A 27,115-nucleotide genomic window follows, 5' to 3' on the forward strand; every position below is an offset into this window, starting at 1 on the left:
CACTCTTCACTGAGAGAATCTCAACAAGGAATGAAATGTGTTTCACGATTAGGGAAGAAGAATCCCAGTTTGCAAAGACAGCATGTCTTCCCTCTGGGTTCTGGTCTCTTTCCATGGCCATGTCCCTGGAAACTCATCCCTTCCATTACATTCTGGAGTCCTATCTCCAGTCCTTGTCCAATGCAATACATCAGCAACATAATCTAGCACCCTGAGAAACAGGATTGAAGATTCAGGCTTTGATATTCAGTCCTAAGCAGTTGGACATTTTGATAGGCCCTCTCAGTGGACATACTGTTGAACCACTGCCTAGTTTGGCAAATTTCAACCTAGATGTTGCTCCAGTGTGTTAAGATGCAGTGGGTTGAAACACTAAGGATCCAGTGGGTTATAAGAATAATATGGCTAATGGCACAGCTGTGCAAAGGAAATTCTGTTTTCGTTTCTCTGTGCAAGACTTGGCAGATGCCATTGCTTTCAGTCCTTAATTCTGCATAAACTCTTAAGCATTTATAAATAGGAAATACAAAATAAACAAATTTGTTTTTCTTGGTTAGCCATGCTATTAGCAGGAACTCAGCCAGATTGTTTTTTACCTTTTTAAAAAGTTTATTCATTTTGAGAGAGAGGGAGAGGGAAAAGGAGAGGGGAGAAAGAAGAAGGAGGGCATGCCTGCCCATGGGCAGGGGAGGGACAGAGAGAGAGATACAACCAAGCAGGTTTGGAACTGTCGGCACAGAGCCCTGAACCCATGAACTATGAGATCATGACCTGAGCCAAAGAGTCAGATCAAGAACTATGAGATCATGACCTGAGATCAAGAGTCAGATGCTTAACTGACTGAGCCACCAGGCATCCCTTGTTTTATAACTTTTGATTGAAATATAATGTACACAGAAAACAACACCAATTATAACTCTATAGCTTGAAAATTTTTTGAAAAAAGAACACACCCAGGTAAATAGCACCCAGATCAAGAAATGGCATCATAAACACTGCAGTGTCTACTGTACTAACACACCCCTAGTTTGACCTCCAACTTTACTGGTGAGTTTTACCTATTTTTAAAATCTCTGTAAGTGGAATCTGGAAACATGTTTTCTTTCTGGTCTGACTTCTATTATTCAACATTAGATTTTTGAAATCCTTCTATATTTTTTTCATGTGATTATAGTTTAGTTCATTCTCTTTCCTAAAAAGTATACCATAATTTATTTATCTATTCTACAGTTGATAGACATTCAGTTTCCAGTTTAGGGCTATTATTACAAATAGTGTTGTTACAAATTTGTCTTTCTGTGAGATATGTATTGCTGATCACAGATCTTCTTATGTTCAGCTTTGATAGATAATGGCACTTTACCAAGCTGGTAATTGGTATTTCAAATAGTAATTCATATATGAAAAAAATGTTTAATTGAGGATGCCTGTATGTAAAATTATTGCATTTTGAAACTAAAAAATAATGAGCTCTCCAGAAATATGCTCTGTAACTGAATATCAGCCTTGAATGGTTGTTATTTTAGATATTTTAGGGAACCTCTGCAGCTATGAATGTCATAGAGAATCTAGTTCACTCATTTTGAGGATATGACCTGGGATTCCCTGGAAATTTTCCTTATCTTCACCCATACCAGATGCCTGCCCCCCATCCAAATAACTTGCAGGTTCTCCAAATTTTCTAACTGGCTCTCACATCTTTTTCTTTCTTCCTCCTCCCCTTGCTATGTTGTTCAAATTCTTGAGCCTTCTCATCTGTAAGTACCTCCTATCTCCTTTCCTAGAACCCTCTTTTTGCTCTCCAACTATACATGTCCATCTGCATAAGGATGATCTTTTTAAAATATCCTAAACTTAATCATGCCAGAAATCTTTTTTTAAGTTTATTTATTTTGAGAGAAGAGGGAGAGAGAGAGAGAATCCCATCTGTTCCATCAGCACAGAGCCCAATTCAGGTCTCAGTCTCACAAACAATGAGATCATGACCTGAGCCAAAATCAAGTCAGGTGCTTAACCAACTGAGCCACCCAGGCACCTGTTAAAATCTTTCACATTGCTTATTACCTAAAAAAATAAATTTCCTGCCTATTTCATTTATTCATTCATCCATTCATTCATTTAGTGAACAAATATTTAATGAAGGTCTAGCATGTAGCAAGCAGTGGATGCTGTAGATTGATTAGTGAAAAAACAAATATAGCCTCTGCTCTCAGGTGCTGATAACTCACCACTTGGACACTTGTACCATTCTGCTCAAGTAGTTCCTAACTACTGTCTTTATAATTTTAAGCTTGATGCCTGCAGAATTGTGTGCCTTGCTAGACTTCCCTTCCCCATTGTGTCCACTAGGAGAACTTTGAAGCCTCCTTAGGGACTCAATTTAAATAGAGCTCATCCATCTCTCCCCTCCATCCCATGATTTCCATGAATAATGGAGTTTCCTCCTCTGCTCTTTGATGAGCTCCATGCATATTTTCTTTGTCATTTATCACACTGTAATTATCTATCAGTAGGTCTGACACCCTACCTTAGATTTGTGAACTACTTAAAGTCAGAAACAATGGCTTAGTCATTTCTGTGTTCCCAAGATCTAGCATAGTGTGTAGTAGGTGTTCAATATGTGTGTGTTTGGGGAAAAAGAAAAGAAAGAGGAAGAGAGGGAAAGGGAAGAAGGGGATTTTGAACCCTTGTAAACAACTGATAGATCATGAAAAATTTTAAGCCGTAGAGACTTTGAACATCGTGTACTCTGTCTGATCTTCTCATTTTTTAGAGTTGAAGAAATTGAGACGCATTAGCTAGTTGCTCCAGGCCCCTTCTTCCCGGCATGGATCTTGTCTCCATGGTTTGCCAAAGTTCTCAGTGGGAGAAAGGGATGACACTAATTACAATGGCTTTTATCTTGTTCATCTTTCTCAAACTCCGCTTTGTTCCTACTCAGAGAGTCATTGTCCCTATCACTGTCCCCTGCCTAACAGTTATCATGATGGCTTTGAATGGCCAAACACTTGAGGCCTCTTCAGTGAAGGGAATGAGAGAAGGTGTCACAAAGAAGGGGCCCTTTTTTTTTTTTAAGAAAAAGAAATTATAGTCTACAAAATGAAATTGGAAAATAGAAGAGACGGAGGAAGCAGTGAAGGGACCTGTCAGGACCACCGCTAACTGTTCCTCATCTAGAACTTAATTCATTAAAAATTGGGGATTCTCTTAGACATTCCTCTAAATTAACAATATATTTAAAATTGACCTCAAGAGACATGAGTTTCTTATATATACACTTTTTATTCTGGAACATATAGATTGAGATAAGAATTTTCAAACATTAACATATTCTGTACAAAATGTGTCATTTATTCCATTTCCTTTTTGAACTAGAGACCAATTTATGTTGAGTGAGCAATGGGTATAGTCTGATTTTCTTTAAACAAAAATGATTAAGAAAAACAGAATGAGGTATTATCTATTGTTTTTAGCAGTGTTATTAAAACGATTGTCATTTACAAATGTAAACAGTTACCCTTCTGGATTGTTGTGTTTTATGAGATCTTCATTCATTGCTATTCCTGACTTCTTCATGCTAGTCAAACATGCCTATGTCATTTTCAGATATTCCCCTACCCAACTGTAATAAGGGCCAAGTTCTTACCAAGTCAATATGATGCATTATTAGTCTTCGGATTTTGTAGTCGTGGATATACTTTGTTGGCAAATGAGATTCAGTCCACACTTTACATTTTTATTTTGGATGAATGAGGAGCAGATGAAAGATGCACATCTTAAATTTTCAAATTGTGAAAAAGTCACATGTGGAATGTCTGTACAAAAGTTTAAAAGTTCAAAAGTCAAAAGAGAGACATTCATAATAAAAAGAGGGGGGAATAGGCAACTTGGACATTAATCTCTTCCTTATACCCAGATAAGAACCAGCAGTTGCTATTTCAGTGATTGTGGATGAAAGCACCCTGCCCTCCATCTCCTGGGTGTCTTTTTTGCATTCTTTAAGCAAGAGCTTCTTTTGAACCAGGCAGTGTTCACGAGCTCCACTCCACATAAAGGAATGATAGCCAAACTGAAGGGAAAATATATACCCTAAGACGCAGAAGTGTTTGTGATTTCAGAGTATGAGCTGTGGTTAGCACAAATACACTTTTCTCCAGAAAAGAAAGAAAGAAAACTGCTTAGGCAGCAGTGCCTCCCCTTTCCTTCCTAACACCCTGTAACACAGAAGTTAGCTGCTTCCCCCTTGTTTTTACGCCTCCCTGTTTTCTGAGCCTCGAAGCTGAGTAAGCCCCAGTTGTCTATTTGTGTGGATTGCCTTGAAGCAGGCACACAGATTAAGACAAACAGACAAGCAAAACCATAATATTTTTGAAAGAGAGAAGAGCTCTAAAAAAAAAAATTGGCTTCCATGTTTAATTACTGGGGGAAAACACCTGGCATCCTATGAAAGTGGCAGGTTGATCTGCGTCACCTACTGCCTTAATGTCAGCTGTCATTTTTACATTGCTAATGCATTAAGTGCTCTCAATGGGCAAACTGTCCCTAAAAATAAAGGTTTTTTTTAATACTTTGTCAATGATTTTCCTATTGCCAAATGATAATATTCATTCATTCAACTGATACCCAATTGCCTACTCTGTACCAGGCAAGATACTGAGTGCCAGGGATAAGCTAAATAGACAAAAATCATTGTCTTCATGAAGTTTCCATAAAGGTGGGGGTAGGTGAACAATAAACACAATAAATAAGATGGCACCGGTTGCCAGAGAGAAATAAAGTAAGGAAGGGGAATAGGAAATGCTGGAAGCAGAGGGTAGCATATTTCAATTTTAAATAAATTGGTCAGATAAGGTCACCGTGAGGTGATGACTACTGAAGAAAATTGAAGATGATGAAGTGGGTCAAGTAGTCTCATGGAGGACAGCAGACTCTGAGACAGGTGTGTACCCGGCATGGGATGAGGAAGAGGGAGAGCAGCGAGAGATGAGTCAGAGGGATTGGGGGAGGGGGCGACAGGTGACCCAAATAGTGGCCACTGTAAGAATATGGCTTTATTTCCAGTGACACAGTTAAGTATTGCATTATTTTGAGCAAGGGATTAATTTAGCATAATATATTTTAACAGGATTGCCCTGGCTGCTCTGTTGAAAAGCCATAGTAGGGGTGCAGAAGCAGAAACAGGAAGAACAGAGTACTTGGGGTAGAGTGGTGAGAAATGGCTGGGTTCTAGATATACTTTGAGTGTAAAGCCATATATATAAATATATATATGCATATGTATATGTATGTATACGTGTATATATATATATATACATACATATATATGCTAATGGATTGCACACATGGCATGAGAGAAAAGGGAGCAAAAGATGATGTCAAGTTTTCTGGAATTGCATTAATTGAGATGGAGAGCCGATTAGGGAGGGAAAATCAGAAATTTTAGACATAAAACCCAAAATAGTTATTAGTCCAAAACAGCAGAATAAGCACAGGTGTGATGTGCTATCTCTCTTGAGATACTGTAAAAATGATGATAAGGAACATAAGTATGCAGTGATGAAGAGAATGAGATAGGGCACAACAAGATGCCATATTTCAGTAAGTGTGCAGAGGAAAATGGAGAAGAGAATGTCTATGAAAAAGATTGGAGAGAATTCTGCACAGTCTACATTCCATAGAGAACTGTAGCCAGCGAGGTCACTGGTCTGCTCAGAAGCAGTGGAGACGGGCCCCAGACTTGAGAACTACCAGCCCTGCAGAACATGGAGCAAGACTTAGGGGTGGAAAGAAGGGTGAGGAACTAAAGGAATGTGGATGAAACCATCAGCCCCTCCACATCCTCCTCTTGCTCTGCATATTGAATAATTGATAACCAATGATTTCCCAGACCAAAAAGCTGAGAATTTTTTTTTCTGTGGAAGTGAACAAATTATAGAAAAGAATCATAAGGCACCTGAATGTCTGAGTCAGGTGAGCATACAACTTTGGCTCAGGTTCTGATCTCTCAGTTCAGGAGTTTGAGCCCCGCATCAGGCTCTGTGCTGACACCTCAGAGCCTGAGGCCTGCTTCAGATTCTGTGTCTCCCTCCCTTGGCCCCTCCCCCACTCATGCTCTGTCGCTCACTTTCTCTCTCAAAAAAAAGTAAACATTAAAATATTAAAAAGAAAGAGAAGAATCGTTGTAGCCAGCTTTGGAGTCAAGCATCTAGAGTAAAGTTCTTCTTTCTAAAATTTATGGATACCACACCATAGTAGCTGGCACCCACATGCTCAACCAAAAGAGAAGTCTACAAGCTGGTAAATCTCAGGTACTTAGAGCTCCCAGTTGGCTCCTCTATTGTCCCCAGTCTAAGATGTGAATTAACAACAAAATGTCCACAGGCTACTGAGAAAGCCTACAATATTGAATGATGAAGGAGGCCGAGATGAACAAAATAAGAAATTATGATAGAAGATACAGGAATAATTCAAGGAACAAATAATTAAATTAAAATATTAAAACAAAAACTATCTTCAGAGAGAATTTTGAATATATTATATTCTTAAGATAACAAGATGCTATGAAAAATAGGAAACAAAAGTAAAGTTGGTTTTTTGGGGAACTCAAAAGATAAGATAATGAAATAAAAGTCAATAAAAATACTATACAACTGTTGTGAGAAGATATGAAGGAAATCTCCCAGGGTGTGGAACCAAGCAAAAACTAGTGAAGGCAGAAAACAGACAAGGAAACATGAAAGACAAAAAGACAAAGCTCAGAGAGAAAATAAAAGGGGCTTCAGGATGGCTCAGTGGGAAGAGTGTGGAACTCTGGATCTCGAGATCATGAGTTTGAACCCTACATTACATATAGAGATTGCTAACACACACACACACACACACACACATGCACACACAGAGAGAGAGAGAGAGAGAGAGAGAGAGAGAAGAGATACAGATGCAATCTACCTGAAGAGTGCAGTAGAGAATGAGAAAACAGAAGAAAGGAAAATATGAAAGACATAGTACAAAAAAATACATAAGAGCTAAGAACAGGTACTGTCTTGAAGATTAAATAGCACACATAGGAATGGACTAGGTTTAGGCAATATGAGTAGGAAGCTAGAAGATATTAGATAAATGAAAAAGGCTTAAGTTTCTTTTCCCCAAAAAGAAAATAAAAGTAAAAGGAGAAGTAAATGCATAAGAAAAGTATTATCCAAATATAAGCAATGCTAAAAGCATGCAGAGTTTTCAACAGCTGAAGGAGCAGTTCAAAAAGGATGTATGTTATTTTGGTATTGGGAATATTCCCTTTTGATTTGTATTTCCCTGATGATAACTGATGTTGAGTGTCTTTTCCTGTGTCTGTTTACCATCTGGGTGTCATCTTTGGAAAAATGTCTGTTCGTGTCTTCTGCCTGTTTCTTAACTGGATTATTTATTTTTCAGGTGTTGAGTTTGATAACTTCTTTTTAGATTGTGGATACTAACTCTTTATCAGATATGTCATTTGCAAATATCTTTCTCATTCTAAATAAATCATAAAACTAAAAGGTAGTCTTTTACTAAAGACTACCTTTTAGTTTTATTGATTGTTACCTTCACTGTGCAGTACCTTTTTATCTTGAGGAGGTCCCAATAGTTCATTTTTGCTTTTTGTCCCCCTTACCTCTGGCAATGTGTCTAGCAAGAAGTTGCTGTAGCTGAGGTCAAAGAGGTTGCTGCATGTGTTCTCTTCTAGAATTTCAATGGTTTTTTGCCTCACATTTAGGTCTTTCATCCAATTTGAATTTATTTTAATGTATAGTGTAAGAAAGTAGTGTAGTTTCATTCTTTTGCATGTTGCCATCTCATTTTCCCAGCACTATTTGCTGAAGAGACTGTCTTTTGAAAGCCATGTGGTTCATGGTGTTGAGACTGTAACAAGAAAGATATTCAGAGTCTAATACATGACCTTGCAGAAAATTATATTTGCATTTTTGTAATCATGTAAATTTTATTTTATCGGTTTTAGACTTGTAGAATCAATTTATATGCAAATAATTGAAGTCAATTATGAATGGATAAAAACATTTCAACTTTGATTATTTTACAAGTAAATTTAAGATAACAGAAGTTGAAGGTAAAAGTATTGGCAGGTAAATGTTCTCTTCTCATAAACACAGAAGTCACATGATGCTGTCTTTAACTGGTAGATTAAGAAATGGTTTAAATCATGTTGCTAATGTTGTAGAAGTGACAACCAGGAGAAAGGACGGTGGTAACAGAATTCTATCAGGAAGAAGGAGGAAAGAAGACAGGACAGCAGAACTGAGGTGGATATTGATAGTTACATTCTAAAATCAGTCAATCAAGAGAAAGCAGCACAAATATCTCATTTAGAAATATGGAATTAACTCCCAGAATTTTAAGAATAGAAGTGAAAATAGCTGTCAAGAAGCAAAACTAGGGTAAGAGTATCACAAGCAATCATTGCTTTTTGTTATAACCCCTCCGGACATTTTTTTTTAAAGCCTGTGAATATGTTTCTTTGATAAATAATAAACTTTTATTTTTTTAATGTTTATTTTTGAGAGAGACAGACAGACAGACAGAGCATGAGTCAGGAAGAAACAGAGAGAGTGGGAGAACAGAATCTGAAGCAGGCTCCATGCTCTAAGCTGTCAGCACAGAGCCTGATGTGGGGCTCAGAGTCCCAAACCCTGAGATCATGACCTGAGCCAAAGTCGAATGTTTAACCTACTGAGCCACCCAGGTGTCCCAATAAATAATAAATGTTTATATGAATACCATTTACTAAGCATGTGTTGGGGCTGTCACTGTTCTAAACATTTAATATACATTATGTCCGTTAATTGCCACAACAGCCTATGAAGTAAGACCTATGACTTCCTCCTTTTTGCATGTGTGTTCCCAACAGCAAAAAGAAATGAGCCTCCACAGAAGAAACCACATTTTCCCAGACTTCTGCTAACATGTGGTCCCTCATGTGTCCTGTTGCCACATTTGCTGCTGGAGATGTAGATTCTTCAGTTATGATATATTGCTAGCCTAAATAATGTCAGGTTTCAGTGGGGAGAGGAGAACATGGATATTGGGCAGTACTGAGCAGTGGGCCCCACAGCTAGAGAGTGGCAGAGTGGGGTCTGAAATCCAGTAAAGTTTATATTTAAATAAACAGGCAGAAGCATCAATAATATGAGAGTCAGTAAGAATGCTTACATAAACTAATAATAGTATTTTAATGTTAAATTAGAGGACAAACACAAGTTGTATTCAAGATTCACCCTTCCAGAGGTAGTTAGAAAATGACCAAAAAATGTCAGGATGGCCGAGCAGTCTAAGGCATTGCATTCAGAAAATAACCAAAGATCAGGCAACTATAACCACAGGCAAAGAGTAGTTTTCCCAGTATAGGAAGGGCTGACAGTTAGAATCCTAATCAGGGGCCAAATACCTCTGCATTTAAAGGGGAAAAATCCAGCTCATAAAAAGATTTAAAATAAAGATGTGGGACTATAATTACAAAGTTTGAAACAATTTGCTTTCCAAATGAGAAAATTATATTTTAGCAAAATTCCATAGGTTGTTATAACTTAATGAGGAAGTACCTGTGTGTAGCTTACTAATCATATTTCAAGGAACGCAGTTTTAATTTTGTCAGATTTGATTTAATGGGTAAAGCCACACTATGTTACTCCCAAGAAATTATGATTGTTCCTTTTATTCTGCTTGATATACATCTTACCAAAGAAATGAGCTAGATTATCTTTTTCTTTAAAAAATTTTCACTTGATCTCCTCAAATGGAATTACTTTCTTAACAAATAAACAATGGTATCAGTTATAATTACAGACCGTGCTTACATACATTTGCTCTCTGTAGTACACAGCACTCCAGTGGGTTCAAACCAAAGTAATAATTAGCGTCAATACTGCTAGGCTTACAAGAAATAATAGCAAGTGTTTTCATAATAGTGACATGAGGCTTTGGAAAGAACCATTTCAAGAATATGGAGGGTTGACATGAAAGCCATGGAAAGGAAGCTTTAGGGGTTTCATATGAAGGCACTTGACCAACAATTTCTTTATTATACAGATGAACAATGACTCAGTAAACTAGCTGAATGGGGAGGAGAGCGTCCCTTAGCTGAAGCTCAAAATACACCTGGGATTCGCAATGGTATAGCTGAAAACCTATCATCGGGAGAACGTTGCCAAACCAAGTATCTTTCTCTTTTCTTCCACACTGAGCCATGGATGCTGCTCTTCTGAGAGGCTTTATTCTTTTTCCCTTTGAAGAACTCTCTTAACATTCATTTTAGTTATTTATTTTTCTTAAATAGTTTGTTGTCAAGTTGGTTTCCATATAACACCCAGTGCTCATCCCAACAAGTGCCCTCCACCATGCCCACCAAGTTAACATTCATTTTAACTTGATTTCACCACATTAAACTTTTCCCATTGGGCAGGGGGAATGTCAACAGGTATCAAAAGAAGACTAGTGACATGCGACACCTGTTACCTCTCAAAATATGGTTCCTTGCGTATTTACATCTTGCACACTCCACTTTCAAGTGTGTCAACTCTTCCCTAGGACATGAGGGTACCATGTACTACAGCAGTGTTTCACTTATCTGGAAAAAGATCATTGGGAAACAGTTCTTCAGAATACAGCCAAGACCATAAAGCAAACATAAAGCGTGTCTATGAAGCCAAGGTAGATGCCCTAAGCCCTAAAACTAAAGCTTCTGTACTTTATTAAACGAAGAGCCTCCCGAGCCCATTGTTGGACACAGTACTCAGTTCTTACAACCTGTTGTAGCATTGTTCAAATTACAATAGGAAATATGTAAAGCAATTATCCCAAATGCTATAGCTAAAAATAGTGATTGAATACTCATAACGAAGAAAAAGACATAAAACTTAATTTCAAAAAGCATTAATGATAAAGCATGGATGCAATTCTCTTTCCTTGACACATTTCATTCTTTCATGAAGTCAATTCAAGTCAAAAGTGTGGATTTATTGCCTATTTTATAAAAAGAATGGGACGCAGAACTATGAAATCCCACAAAAGCATCCACCTGCTTTTCCGCAGTACTCCTATGAATGGATCTATGTGTTCTCATTCTCTTTTCTCTGGCCCATGCTTCTTCCCCAGATCCAATGATTTGGCGTCATGGATACAGCTGGGTTCTTACCCGACTAGACTGTTCTAGAGGTAGACCAATCAGAGACCTTTGCCAGGATTTTTCATACTGGAAGTGAGGTCATCAGACTAACTCTGGTGGGACTATGTGCCATAACTTTTGATGCAGTTGGTGGCCGTGGGAACAAAGCTATCAGTAGAAAAAATAATGCCACCAGAAGGAGAGAGCAATGGAAAAGCAATAAAGACAATCCCCTTGGCATTTAAGCCCCAGATTCCTGATGTCTTGTATTATATGTATATATATATATGTATTTTTTTTTTGCTGCAATTTGCCCAATTTTTCCTTCAATTGCAGGAAACCCCAATGTCCTCGATAAATTCTCCTATTTCCTAAGCTAGCTTGAATTGTGCTTCTGTTAATTGTAGCTTAACGGCATTTGAATCACATAGTCTTTTGAAAGTAGTTATGCACCTTTTCTTGATACTACATCATTTGAGTAAAATAATTTCTTAGTGTCCCAATAGTGATATTACTGAGTCCTAATATGCTCCCTGTCTTTTGTCTTATTTTGGTAGCCATATTTTATTTCTCTCTGAATATGAAATGAACATTTTAACTATAAAGCATAAGACCTTCACTGTCACCTAAAAAAGAGAAACTACCAGAAATTTTACTGAAATTCTAAATGCCCTATGCAGTATCATTTAATGCAGTGACTTCTCCAACAGTCCTTTTTTCTTTTAATGAAAGTCTTTGTAACTCATTGACCATCTTTTGCCATGAAGACATTCTTTACTGTACCATTAAGACAAATGCTCAGTGAGATGAATTCTGATGCATGTCAGTAAGTGAGAGAAATGTGCTCAGCCAGGCAGTGCAATTCTGAATGAGCTGCACAATGTCCCTTCTTACTCCAATCCCAAACCGTTACCTGCCTATGAACAGAGGTAGTGGGAATGATACTGTTATCAGTGATGGCAGTAGGGGTTTGCCAAAAAATGAAAAATCAATGGACAGCTATTTAAAATTATTAGGATGTTCGTATGTCTCACAAATATTAAAATATCTTGTATAAAGTATTTTTCATTCCAGAAGCCTTTTAAAACTTGATTAAATACAATAGATTGAGAGACTGAGGTGTCCAAATCAAGCTCTTTAGAAGCACTTGCTTTCAGATTATTATCATTTGTCACTCCTTTTACTTTATTAGGATAACCATTGACTCATAATTTTTATATGGATTCAGTATTCCTTTTAGAATATTTTTTCTTTCCCAAAGAACTCACTGCATGAAGACTCATTTTAGAGGGCAAAGTTTACATTACATTCTGCCTTTTCTCTGTAACTCCAGTTGTTTGGTGTCAGGTCACAGCCGTTGCCAGGGTGGATGCCTTGCATGCCACAATGCCCTGGGTGCCATTTACAACACGCAGCCACGGTGTGGCACTTTGTTTCTCTCAAGAAGACTGATAGTGACCACTGGCCTGTGCTTGAGTTCAAACCACAAACAAAAACTCTCCACTTTTTTAAAGACAATAAGCACAAATACTCTAAAAGAAAGATGGGTTAAGAATGTTAACAGGGAGGCACTTGGGTGGCTCAGCCAGTTGTATCCAACTCTTGATTTCAGCTCAGGCCATGATCTAATGATTCATGAGATCGAGCCCCATGTCAGGCTGTGCACTAGAGTGCTGAGGCTGCTTGGGATTCTCTCTCTCTCTGCCTCTCCCTTGTTCTCTCTCTCTCTCTCTCTCTCTCTCTCTCCTTCTTTATTTATTTATTAATAAAACTTTAAAAACAAGAATGTTAACAGGAAATTTGCAGAAAAATAAATTAGAACAGCCCCAACACATATAAAATGATGCTCAAATATCCTGGTAAATCGGGGATGTCTGTTAAGACCACTGCTAGATCCCACATTGCATCCATCAGATTTGTCAACATTTCCTAAAAGTCTAAGAATAGCACATTTTTTGAGCATTTGGTAAAAGGCAGGCACTCCTACACTGCCAATAGGAACATAGTGTCTTTACCACTTTGGTGAGCAAATATCAGCATCTGGTACTGATGAAGATACATGGATTCTAGGAATTCATGACATCGAATATATACAATATTCTATGTTGATAGAGAACTCCCAGATGTGGCTTAAAGCAATAGGAAATAGGTTTGTACAAGCAAGACTTTATCAAGGAAAAAACCATAAATATTCATCAATAAAATAATAGATCAATAAATTATACATTCCTATAGTGGAATAGTATCATAGGTAAAATTAGTAACTAGATCCACATGCAAAAGCAAGGATTCATTTAAAGATATAATATTGATTGCAAATAGTCACTGGCCAAAGATATATACAGTATGATATGATTTATTTAATATTTTAAATATTCAAGAGTACAAGAGTCCATACCAGAGACCAGCAAACTTTTTTCTGTACAGGGCCAGATAGTAAATATTTTGCCCTTTTCAAACTCTCTTACAACTGCTCAATTTTGCCATTGTAGCCTGAAAGCAGTCGTAGACAATATATAAATGAACAAGCCTGGCTGTATTCCAATAAAACTTTATTTACAAACACAGGTGACAAGCTGGCTTTAGCCATCAGGCCTTAGTTTGCTGAACCCTGATTTATCTAACCATATGAAAATAAATGTGATATTGACATCTAGATATCAAGATAGAACCTGGTCTTCGAGAAAGGAAGAAGAATGAAATTAGAGAGAAGCACAGCATAGAATTAATCTGTACTGCAAAATCCTAAGGATATATTTTTAAAAAGTACTGAAGTAAATAATGCACAGTGTTAACATCTGTTACATTTTGATCTGTGTTACTTAAACTATTTTTTATATTTTTATGTGTATGAAAAATACATAACATGATTAAAAAAAAGCTTAGAACAAATACATTAAAGTTTTAAAGATAACATGACTCAAAACAATGGGAGGAGAAACATCTGCAAGAATTCTATTTCTTCCAGAACACTCTGTCTTTGTCTGTATGCCCCTTGCAGTGACAAGTTAGGCCAAGAAGTTAAGAGTGTGAATGCCAAAGGGAGAAATTTCTCTCTGTTCTCAGAACTAGTCATCATGGTTGAACTGCTCCATGAATAGTATTTGCATCTAGGGCAAGGGTTGAGCATGTTGTGATCGGATCTGTCTTTTCATGGGTTAAAGCAAGTGTGAGCATAATTTTTGTGACCTACTTCTATCAATGTTCCAAGACTTTAGAACTTCACTTTGTGACTGACCTCACCCGTCTCTCCATCTTATCTTTTCTCCTCTAATTTCATCATTATAGCATGTTGATAAGGTGTTTACTTCATAAACTCCATAGGTTGCTTCATCATCATAGTACAGTGGTAAGGTATACAGATTCCAGTGGTAAATGTCCTGAGTTCAAATCTCAGGCATGCCTATAATGAGCTGCATGACCTTATGCCAATTATTGATCACCTTAGCTTTCTCATTTACACAAATGGGATGGTAATAACAGAATTTATCTCATAGAGTACTTGTGAGGATTCAGTGAGTTAATTATTTGCCAAACACCTAGACCAGTGACTAGCCCCTAGTCAGTACTGAGTCACTGTTTTATATGGAATACAATTAAGTGGATTTACTTGTCTTTTTTATCTTGTTAAACTGTATCAGCCACCTTAAAATTTTCTAGAACAAAATGGCAGAGCACAGTATCTGAGAGTACAGGGTTTGGAGCCCAAGAAACCAGTGATCTAATCCCAAACTGTGACTTTTATTAACTCTGAGAACACAAATAGGCTTTAAAAGTGCTTTGTAACATTGAATCCTCCTCTGTAAAATGAGGCTAATAACAGTACCTACCTCCTAGAGAATTGTTTTAAGAACTAATGAAGGTATTATTGCAAGGGACCTAGGTCAGTGCATAGTAAACACTCAAACAATACCTCTAGAGTAATGGACAATTGTGAAACAATCGTTGGCAGCATTAAGCAAACACCTAAATCCTGTGCCAAGAATGGCAGAACAGAATGGCTTTAGAAATGCAATGCATTAACTTTGTGACCTGGCAGGGAAAATTGGTATCCACAATGGTGTCAAGACTGACACTCTCGTGAGTGCACCAGAACCTCCAAGGGGAGAGTGAATTGCAGAAACAGCCTTGCAGATGTTAAGACACAAACACATGCGTTTAAACTCCAGATGAAATCCCAGGGAAGTTGACCTTCAGATCTATTCTCTCTAGTGCAGATCTCTGTTGTTCCCCGTTGTGAGAAAAGATGGATCATAGGACAGAAAATGTCATTTAAGAACCTTCAGGGTTGAAATAGTAGAAGTCGGGCCAAGCTTAGGGGCAGTCATCAGAACGTTGTCTATGAAAGTGGAAAAACAAACACTCCAGATTAAAATTAGAAGCTGTCCTTCCAATGCCAAACTCACCAGGGCCCAGTGTTGGATTTACAAGAACACTGCCAGGGTGGGATCAGTCTATGCTGCAGCAAAGCATATACTGTAATCTCAGGATGAGCCAAGGCTGCTTTCAACGACTCTGGCCACACCTTTTTAGCCAGGCTGTTCGTAGTACAGCTGTGAGAGCTCTTTGGTTATTCTAAAACAAAAAACCAAAATAATTTATTTGCTTGGGGAGCAAGTAGACAAGGATTAGAATAATGTTTCCTAAACCGGGTCCTGGCATACTTTGCTAACTCAAAATGCTCTTCCCAACCCAGCAGTATGCTCAAACAAACACCAATATGTATAAAAAAATACAACGGTTTCTTGAAAAATATATGGATTCTGAATGTGAGGATCTGGTGTGGAGCTTAAAGTCCTTCATTTATACCAATCTTTCCATCAATGCTGCAAGTCTACTCTAGAACCTTGTTACCCATAGCATGGTTAAGCATAGACTTCGCTTGGGATGCACATTCTCTGTCCCCCACCCAGACTTCCTGAATCAGTATCTGCATTTCAGCAAGACCCTCAGAGATTTCTATATTGCATTCAAGTTTCAGAAGCACTGAACATACGGGAATCAATTCCCTCAAGGCTTTGGTTACACATCCTCTATTTACACATTGTAGGTACTTCTGGTACCTAATAGTCCTGAAATATGTTATCCTGCCATAGCCAACCCTAGCAGTGCTCTGTCCACATCCATTCCAATCCCTTTCCATTTTCACACACAATTCCTCAATGGTTTTCACTTCCAACAGCCAGCACCCTTGCCTCTTTGTTGGCTTCTCCTTCTGAATGCTAGAACCCCCTTTGCCTACTATCAAAGAAAGCAGAAGTACCTGGGGATTTCCATCCCCTCCAGCAGCCCTTAACCAAGAGTAACACACACAGGGACTGCCACATTCCAGCTCCCATGCTTGTCATAAAAAACTCAGCTTTGATGTGTGGTCTACTTCAGGATGGAGAAGGCCAAAGTTACCATCTGCCTGAGTTTCCTTGGCATCACACCCTTCTACCTTTTTCCCTTCCCAGTACTGCTCAATCCCCTATAAAGTTGCCATGGAACTCTGTAATAAACCCATTCCTCACAGATGCTTGTCTCAGGGTGTGCTTCTGGGGAATCCAAAGTAAGATACATGCTGTTTTAGCTCAGGATGATAGAGTACCCAACCAAAAGTTGGGTTATTTTAAAGTTCCCTTGATGACTGTTTTAGTCCCTGAATCTTTGGTTTAGTCTGGGTCAGATCTTTTGAATATCTCAAAGAGCTGCAAGAAGCCAATGAATTTTAGGAAATCCACACTTAGAAATTTAGATCTTCACGTTCTCAGAATGTGATGAAAATAAATTATGTTTTACTTTCTGAATTAGCTAACCATGGCTGTGTAGTGAGGGTGATGATGCTATGCTTTGGCTGGCTCTATAAAAGACCCATTTAAAAAAATAAGGATCTAGAAGACAGGCACTGACCAAAGGCTACAGCCACAGCCTCAGGCATGCACTACCTGTGGCTATTGAATACTTGGAAGGTTGTCAATGTAAATTGAGATGGGCTATAAGTGTAAAACCCATACCTCACTTCAAAGACCAAGTACACAAAAAGAATGCAGGGGACACCATGGAAGCTCAGTCAGTTAAGCGTCCAACTCTTGATTTCAGCTCAGGTCATTATCTCAAGCTCATGAGATCAAGACCCGTGTCTGCCTCCACACTGAGCTTGGAGCCTGCTTGGGGTTCTCTTTCTCCATCTCTCTCTGCTGCTCCACTGCTCACATTTTCTCTGTCTCTCTCAAAATAAACACTTTTTTAAAAAATATAAAATAGCTAAATTTCATGTTGATTACATGATTAATATTTTTGAAATATTAGCTAAAATAATATTTTATTTGGGGTGGCTCAGTTAGTTAGGCGTCCAACCTCAGCTCAAGTCATGATCTTGTAGTCATGGGTTTGAGCCCCACATTGGGCTCTGTGCTGACAGCTCAGAGGCTAGAGCCTGCTTCGGATTCTGTGTCTCCCTCTCTCTCTGCTCCTTTCTCACTCCCACTCTGTCTCTCTCTCTCAAAAATAAATAAACATTAAAAAAGTTATTTAAAATTAGCTTCACCTCTTTGTTTCTAAAATTTTTAATGTGGCAAATAGAAAATTTTAAGTTACATATGTAGCTGACATTGTATTTCTGCTGTGCCGGATATAATAGAGACCTTATCTTTCAACCTAAAAGGTCAGACCCAGTTAAGTTTCCTTAACTGCTCTTAATGCCTTCACTGTACATATTTCTGGTATGGAATGGGCCCCTAGTAAACATACGATATGGTACATTGCCCTCAATTACAGATACTTTCACTGATGCATAAAGTTGCCATGGAGGTAGAAATATCTAAAGTCTGACCTTTAGCTCAGAAAATATTATACCAGAAGCGTATTGTAAAAACCAGGGCCAGTAGGTAATTACTCTTAGTTTAAAATGATCAAATCTGAATAAATTTGCTTTAAAGCTGTTAAAGTGTTATACCAGTGCTGCTTTGCTTATACATGAAGTTTGGTGGTCAGCTATTTTGCTTCCCTCACAGTTACTCTGGGCGGCATCTTCCAAGTCTTCCACCAATAGTGTATAGAGTTCAAGGCCTCCAATATTACCCCCTAAACTGGGACAGCTTCCTAAATGAGTTCCTTCTTTTTGGTTTCTCAGCCTCAACTCCTTTCTCCACATGGCCAATAGATAATCCCCCTAACACACAATCCAGCCTCGGCTCTCCTCCACCCTCACCCTAAAAAAGGCCTTCTATGGTTTGGCATTCTTACTAAATTCTCTCAGATACCTTGACAGTCATTAAATGCTCTCCATACTCTGCCCCCAACTCTCCTTTTTTCATTGGAACTACCCTTATTTTTTCCAATTCCTATGAGACTACTCACCATTCTATGTCTTACCCCATGTGCTTGCCTCTGGTTCTTCTCCCAGACAGTTTACTTTACTTAGAATTCCCTCATCCTTCTCCACCACTCTCCACCCCAAGTCCTATCTAAAATGTTACTACATTACATGATGGTGTATTATCAATGCCTTAAGTCAGAAAGCAAAATACAGAAGACCAACGAAACACCAGTAGAAAAAACCAGATGGAAAAGCTGTTGAACTAAAAAAACATGGTTTCTGAGCTCTCAGGTCTTCTTCTCTTAAAGATTTTTTTGGGGGTGGGGGTGGAAGCACAATGTTAATTCTGTTTTCAAAATTATCACCCAGAATGGAACATCACCTTTTTAGATAGATAGATAGATAGATAGATAGATAGATAGATAGATAGATAGATAGATAGATAGATTTACTCTTTTCCATTTTCTTGGAAGCCAAATGAGATCACTGGTGAATAGTGTGAGGTAGGGGTTGGATTAGGGAAGTAGTGAGGGACTGCCAGAATTGCTGGGGAGAGTATGGTATACCATATGACTTTGTGACTGCAACTGATTATAAGAACTTCTATGACTATAACTAACATTTTAAAGTTCCCTGGTATAGCTGCTCTGGCTTAAGTAGCAAAGTAGGAAGATTACATTTGCAGGTATGTTGAAAATATACTTGACTGTGTCTTAAACTCTTCAATAACTCTTTCTCTCTTTACAGTGCTAGGAAATTAGTAAAAAGTGCTTGGTTACTGAAAGGCAACATACCAGTTTCCTATCAGTAAGGGTTTTTAAAAGCAGAAAAAATTTTGTTTGTGTGTGAAGAATATTTACTTAGAAAAGAGCAGTTACTCAGGGATTTGAACTTAATTATGCCATTTTTACCAAAAAAAAAAAAAAAGGAAAGAAAAGAAAAAAGAAAAAGAAAAGAAAATCCCTTAGGCATACAAATTGAACTAATTTGTCTTCCTGGTAGCCTAGCTAAAAACATGTGTCTAGTGACTGTACAGTATTTAAGCTAATGCAAGTGTGATTTACATCTTTCAGGAATGGACAAATGAGGTTTTCAGTTTGGCAACAAACCTGCTGGCCCAAAACATGTCCAGAGATGCATTTCTGGAAAAAGCGTAAGTAGCTCTAATTTTATTGCTAAGGGTGTTGCTTCTTCTGAGTCAGTTTCCTTTCTCCTTTGTGAGTCTTTTGTTTATGCTGCACTGGCTTCTTACATTGATAAACATAAACTTCCCTTTGGGATTTGTTACAGAACTGATACCTCCAGTGTTTAAAATTGGAAAACTTCCAAGAAAGATTGCTCTTTCCTCCAAGCTGCACATCCGTGTTAGGCTGGGCTCTCCTGAACGTCAATGTCTTTGACACACAATAAGGAGACACCTCTAAACCCTGGCAGCTGTGTTCAAAACCAAAAATTATTAATTTCAGAGAGTCCCCCGCTCTACATATGTCTGTGTCATACCAATTATTAACCCCAAGAAGGAAAAGAACTCCATACAGTACTCATTTCTCTAGAGTCTTAGATCTCTGATAGATCTAAGATAGATAGGAAGATAGGTAACTTCCCTGCCTACTAAATCATAAGCTGATGTCCTGATTTGCCCATAGATCCCAGAAAGTGTCAGTAAGAAAAGAGAAAGAGAAAAGATGCAGAGGAAGGCACAGAATGAAAAGGAGAAGGAAAGGCAAGGAAAACAAGATTACTCAATCTCCTTGGATTACACAGTCTTTCTAAAAATAATTTGACCAAGGAAAATAATGATTTTTGCCAGATGAGCAGCAAGGAAAACTGGCTGTGTTCACTTTGGAAGCTATGGATGTCCAAGAGGTTGGGAAGGCTTGAAATCAAAACCACAAGTGGAAATATTACTAGGTGGTCCTTTATTTATTTATTAACTTTCTCTTTCCCTCTTCTTCTGTAAGACATACCCATCATTCCAAGACCGAGACTCCAGCCTACGTTTCTTTCTTACTCTTCTATGAATTCCTTTTACCACACAGGTCTTCACTTAAATGCTTTTTCGTGTGATTATCTCCTCTCTAGTTTGTCACTTTGAGGCCCTTTCTAATGCCTCTCTCTATTTCTTTTTACTGTCTTTCGGTTTACCATCCTTTATGTATAAGAAATTCCATCTTTAAAAAAATTTTAATGTTTGTTATTTATTTTCTGAGAGAGACAGTGCAAGCAGGGGAGGCACAGAGAGAGGGGGAGAGACAGAATCTGAAGACAGGCTCCAGGCTCTGGGCTAGCTATCAGTACAAAGCCCGACATAGGGCTTGCACCCACGAACTGTGAGATCATGACCTGAGCCAAAGGACGCTCAACCAACTGAGCCATCCAGGCACCCATATGAGAAATTCCTAAAACAAACATCTAATGTGCCAGATAGAGTTAGTGGAAGAGGACACAGAGATAAAGAAGACATTTTATCTGAAACACAGCATGTTATCACTAGTAAAACATCTAATTGGCTAATCATTATCTATTGCAGATGTTCCTTTCCAACAAGTATATCCCTATGAATAGCTGTTATGGGCATTTTAGAACATGCCTTTTGATGAACATGTTACAAGCATTTCTGTTGCACATACATCTAGATATGGGATTAATGGCCCATAGCATATGCAGTTTCCTAAAGTGGTCATTCTAATCCACATACCCATCAGCAGCATTCAAAATTTCCATTGCCTTCTCCCTACCCATATGTCCATAAGCAGTTGAAGACATAAACACAGTAATTGTATTGACACAATAGAATACTTTGCAACAATGAGAATAAATGATCTACAACTATAAGCAAAAAATAAGGATGAATCTTAAAAATATAACATTGAGTGAAAGAAGCCAGACACAATAGAATGTGATTCCATTTATGTAAAGCGCAAAACTGACCAAAATGAAATCTATGGTGTTTAAAGTCAGAATAATGGTTCCATGTGGGGGCCTGGGCTCTGGAAAGGGGCACGAAAGGAGCTTCTGGGATGTTGCTAAAGTGATCATGTTCTATTTCTGGATCTGGGTACCGATTGCAGAGACCTAGACAGTTTGTTAAGATTCAATAAACTGTAGATATGCATCAGCCTTTTTCTATATATTTTATTCTTTAATAGAAAGGTTTTTAAAGATTAAACACTTGTTTTTCTGCTTCTTCAACAGCTATACTAAGCTTAAGCTGCAAGTCACTCCAGAAGGGCGCATTCCTCTCAAAAAGTAAGCTGCGGGAGCCCTTCCCAGTGTTCATGTGCTTTTCTCAAAGATTTGACTCCATGCCATGGCCCTGTTTTGTTTCTCCACTGGCCCAAGTGGAAGCATGAAAATGTGTGGTAACCCTGTTCTCCCTCATGCTCCATGGTCATATCAATGCAGCTGGCTTCCTCACAGAGATTTTCCTGTGGCATCATTTTCAAGAAACAACAAAGCAGGAAGTGGGTGGAAGGGGTGGGAAACCTTACTGCTAAACCCAAAAGTCCATCTGAGATTCAGATCTATTCTAGGAATAGAAATTGGGCAACTTCAATGCCTCTTTCTACCAAGATGATGCTAGCCTTGAAGGAGGAGCTGAAAACTTAAATGTCAACAGAAACTGGGCAGGGAACTTACATGACGACACAGACCAGGAGCCAGAAGAACCGGAGTAAAACCTCATCTAGAGGGGACAATGACAGCTCACCTCTACCATATTTCTTGTGGGAGACATGGGCTCTGGATACTAGATTTTGTCTAGCATTTCAATAGACTTATAAATTCAAATCATTATATTAAATTCTATTTTTAATACAGTGCTTAAATTCTATTTTGTTAGTAAATTGACCACTCTTTTATTGTATAGTTGATACACATAAATTTTATTTTTTAAAACCAAATTACTGACAAAAGAAAACACATCCTTAGTCTTTAACCTTTGACTCAACTGGTAGACTCTTGTTCGTAACAATGTTAAATTATTATTAATAATAATAAGGCTAATTCATTATTTACTAATAATATTAACAATGTATACCTTTAGAGCAATAGTTAGCAGCAAAGAGACAGAATCATCTATTAGAGGCTATTTAGTGCAGTGTTTTTTCATTGGGCCATCACCTTGACCTCAAAAGGTTGATTTTATATTAGACATTGTGATTTTGAAAAGCACATATATAAATCTTTTAGAACATATATGCAGATGCATGGAGCAAAAGACATCTTTTAATTCTTTAAAGATGAATGAGAAAGAGGTTTGATTTAATAGGTGTCATCTACAAGTGTGTGATCCATATCTTACGTGTTGTGGCTTCACTTCACAGCATATACCGCTTGTTCTCAGCAGACCGGAAGCGAGTTGAAACTGCTTTAGAGGCTTGTAGTCTTCCATCTTCAAGGGTGAGCATGTTGCTTTTCTAGAATTAGTATTACTAAATAGTTTTAATTATCATACTGAAACATAGCTTGCCCCCATATTACCCAAACCTTTTTTTAAGAAGACCTTAAGACTTACTTATTAATATTTACAATACATGGGGCCACTGTAATTATATTTTCTTTCATTCCCATAAACCCAGTATTTTTATCTATAAAGACTCTTGTTCTTTGTAAATAATAATTGTTAAAAAAAAATCTAGTATAAAATATATGGGTCAAAAAGTATTATTGTTAAGAATTTAAACTCCTCGGGGCGCCTGGGTGGCTTAGTCGGTTAAGCGTCCGACTTTCGCTTAGGTCATGATCTCGCGCTTCGTGGGTTCGAGCCCCGCGTCGGGCTCTGTGCTGACTGCCAGCTCGGAGCCTGGAGCCTGTTTCAGTCTGTGACTCCCTCTTTCTCTCTGACCCTCCTCTGCTCACACTGTCTCTCTCTCTCTCCTAGAAATAAATAAAACATTAAAAAAAAAAAAGAATTTAAACTCCTCATTATTAACAAATCCTTTGTTGATGTCCCTTGAGATGTTAGCTAATCATTATGGATTGTGATTAGGAAGATATTTGAAATTTCCATCCCATCTTATTCTAATCTTTTAATGTCTCGTTTTAATATTTATAAGTTAATAAGAAATTAACATGAGAGCACATGTTTAGAAATAAATATCTTTACATACTCTGCTGGGCTGTGCTCACAAAGTTCTTGCCTAGAAGGGTACAGGATGAATTTGGAGATTGCCTACTTGCTCATAAAGTGGTAAGGTAGAGGAGAGGAGAAGAGAGCCATGTAACATGCTTTTTTTTTTTTTTAATACCAAACACATTCAAGGCACTCAATATATGTTCCCCACCTAAAATAATTTGCCTTCATTTCAATGCATTTCTAAATAACTGGCTCTAAAATGATTCATTACCATTATTTCTGGGAGAGCAGAGCCTGTGGTATGGAACCTTTTTCTCAGCCTATATGCAGAACTCGCCTTTCTATTGCAAATTATTTTTATCCTAGTATCTAAGCAACAAGTAAGCTCTTTCCCAAAGATAACACTTATACTATAGAAAGAAACTTCAAGTCTCTTGAAACACTTTTGCAATGTTCAAGTTGCACTGAATGAAGTTGAGAATCCATTCCTAAACTTATTAGGTTATGAAAAAGTATTGAGTGTTATTATTAAATTTATCATCCCATTCTTGTTGTGAATACTTTTCAGGAAGATGAAGTTTATTAAGGACTTTGATAGGTAACAGAAAGAAAAAGAAGAGTACTCCCCTACTCTGAGTTTCCTGCTATACATGGAAAAAGTGGGTGATGCTACAAAGCTATGGCAAGGCTCCTCCAAAACCTGCTACCCTTCCCTTGAAAAAGTAAACTCAAATGATTGAACTTGCTCATTGTTGTTCTTTCCTAGATGCTTTGGGGTAGGAAAGATATGCCGGTTAAGGTCCCATCATTTGCTCAACGAATATTTCTTGAGCTCTTACTACCTGCCCTCAAGCCCTGAGAATGTGTTAGTGAACAAAACATAGTCCCAGGGTCCAAGCACCATACAGTTTCTGGGCGTGCTCCTCAAACATGTGGACTGACACATGTGTAAATAAGGGGGAGGGGTGCTGTGAGCAAAAAGAATGGAGTGCTGCCCTTGTGAATAAGGGCGATCTTTCCAGAAGAAGGAAACAATATGTGCTAAAGCCTTGAGGTTGGAAAGAATTTACTGGCCTGAGTAACAACAACAACAACAACAATAACAACAACAACAAAAGACCTCTCCATTTAAGCACAAAAAGAAAGTTTGAAAGATGAATTTAGAAAACCATGAAAAGAATTTTTTCTTCTGCAATTGCTCCTGATTTTACCTTTATTGGATAACATCTTGTGACTATAATGCTCAAAAATTTTAACTTATAAATCTAGCTAAAGGAAAGAAAGAATAGAAAATGAAGCTGAATAGAAAATCAAACCCATCAACCAATTTTCTGTAAATTGCAATTTTCTAAACAATTGGATACTGACAATTCAGTCAATAATTATAAATTGAGTTTTTCTAATCCACTATGTCTATTATAGGTTCATACTTTCAGACCAGTATCAGCTGGAGACATTTTAAAAAGAAAATGAGATTCAAATAAGAATTTTGTTTAAATTGAAAAAAATATTTATCTTTAGTAAATTAGATGTTATAACAATTTTCTGAAAACAAATTGGAGATTTAAAAAAACGTAATCAGCCTCCATCATGAAGTCTTAAAAGATCATTATTCATAGTAAAGTATACTTTGGTTGGAGGACTTGTAGAATTAGAATGCTTTAAAAAGATCTAAAATCCAAAGACAGGTTAAGGGCTAGGAAATAAATGTTTCCACGAACTGATATATTTCAAATCCTTGTAATTTCATATCTCCAGAACAGTGATTCTAGAAAAAAATAGACTAATTAAAAAAAAGATTCTGGATATACTGACAAGAGGTGTTTCAAACACTCCACAGACGGAAAGGTTACCCAAATGGTAGATAGGGCTGCATATCTGGGAGCCTCATTTCATAGCCTGTGGTCATTCAGACTAGATTTAATTGTGTTCTGTAAATAGATACATTACCAGAAACACAGTGGATATCCTGTTGAGATTTTTTAAACATTATCTTTGTGCACATTGTTAGGGATAATTAATGCACTTGAAGTTGTATCCTGGCCAACTCGATCCACTGGAATAACACATTCCTTTAGAGGGTACTCCTTTAGAGATTACAGTTGCTTGCCAAAGTTACCTTAATTGTTAAAAAGTAACACTGTATCTAAAAAGAGACACAAAGCAATTACTATCCTTCTATTAATAGCCCAAACATATTTTCCAGGGAGACCTTTGAAGACCTTTCCATATTCAGAAAATTACCACTTTACCCACAAACTTTTTGAGAACTCAAAGTGGTTTACTTGAACCAAATTCCCTTTGACTTAAGGCTTATTAACTTGAAAATAGCTCAGTGACATTTGGAATTGTATTATAGTCCTGCATAGCACTGGCACTTTTTAAAAAATGTTTTAATGTTTATTTATTTTTGAGAGAGAGAGACAGAGTGCAAGTGGGGGAGGTGCAGAGAGAGAGGGAGGCAGAATCTGAAGCAGACTCCAGCTTCTGAGCTGTCAGCACAGAGCCTGACAGTGGGCTCAAACTCATGAACTGGTGAGATCATGACCTGAGCCAAAGTCGGATGCTTAACTGACTCAGTCCCCAAGGTATCCCCAGCACTGGCACTTTAATAAACAAGATAGGAATAAGTCAATGGACAGTTGATCCCTGAACAATATAGATTTAAGTCACACTGGTCCACTTACATGTGGAGTTTTTTCAGTACATACGATTAGTACTATAAATATATTTTCTCTTCCTCATGATTTTCTTCAAATATTTTCTTTTCTCTAGGCTATGTCATTGTAAGAACACAGGATAGAATATATATAATATACAAGATCTATGTTGATTGACTATTGATGTTATCAGTAAGGCTCCCAGGCAACAGTAGGCTATTAGCAAAATTTTGGTGGAATCAAAAGTTACACATGGATTTTTGACCAGGTGGCAGGGGGTCAGGACCCCAAGCCCCTGCATTGTTCAAGGATCAACTGTATGTTTTAAATAATAAAGTTTACTATAATTTATGAACTTACATGTAATGCTAAGGAAAGTAGTAACTATTTTGGATTTAAAGAATACCATAAATTTTACTGAAAATACAATATATAAAATGTAAAAATACTTCTTCCAGAGTGGCTATAATATGTTGCCTTTCTCCTGTGCCTTACACCCAGCATACAAATCAGAAATATAATCATTTACGTAGCTGTGACTCTATCTCAAAATTCTGTCTTAAAAGTACACTAAGTATGTGGTTTATTATGAGTAATTTACTTGTGATTATTTCATGTACTCTACGGCCAACTCAACTTTTGCCTTATAAGTTTAGAACAAAAATATTGAGAATAAATTGATGTGAACATTTAGTTTGCTGGATTACAGTATGACTTATGGAATCAAGTGACCTGGCTTCAAAGCCATAGCACTTACACACACACACACACACACACACACACACACACTTGGAACCCTTGACAAGTTTTGTCACCTATCATGTCCCTAGTGCTTGTATCTGAAAAGGGTCACTAGCCATGCCAACCATATACAGTTGATAAGGGATCAAATGAAAACATATGAGTAAAGCTCTGTATTTGTG

At 37.6% G+C, this 27,115-nt stretch overlaps 1 protein-coding gene across 1 annotated transcript in view; it reads left to right on the forward strand.

Moving 5' to 3' along the window:
• Positions 1 to 27,115, forward strand: part of PLCB1 (phospholipase C beta 1) — a 686,139-nt gene that overhangs the window by 449,079 nt on the left and 209,945 nt on the right. The window contains exons 6-8 of the mRNA XM_077749126.1: positions 19,529 to 19,608; positions 21,651 to 21,704; positions 22,781 to 22,856. Of these exons, the coding sequence (XP_077605252.1) occupies positions 19,529 to 19,608; positions 21,651 to 21,704; positions 22,781 to 22,856 (210 nt within the window). The remainder of the gene's footprint in view (positions 1 to 19,528; positions 19,609 to 21,650; positions 21,705 to 22,780; positions 22,857 to 27,115) is intronic.

This window comes from Crocuta crocuta, unplaced genomic scaffold, assembly GCF_008692635.1.
Source record: "Crocuta crocuta isolate KB4526 unplaced genomic scaffold, BGI_CrCroc_1.0 scaffold407, whole genome shotgun sequence".
Lineage (NCBI taxonomy): Eukaryota > Metazoa > Chordata > Mammalia > Carnivora > Hyaenidae > Crocuta > Crocuta crocuta.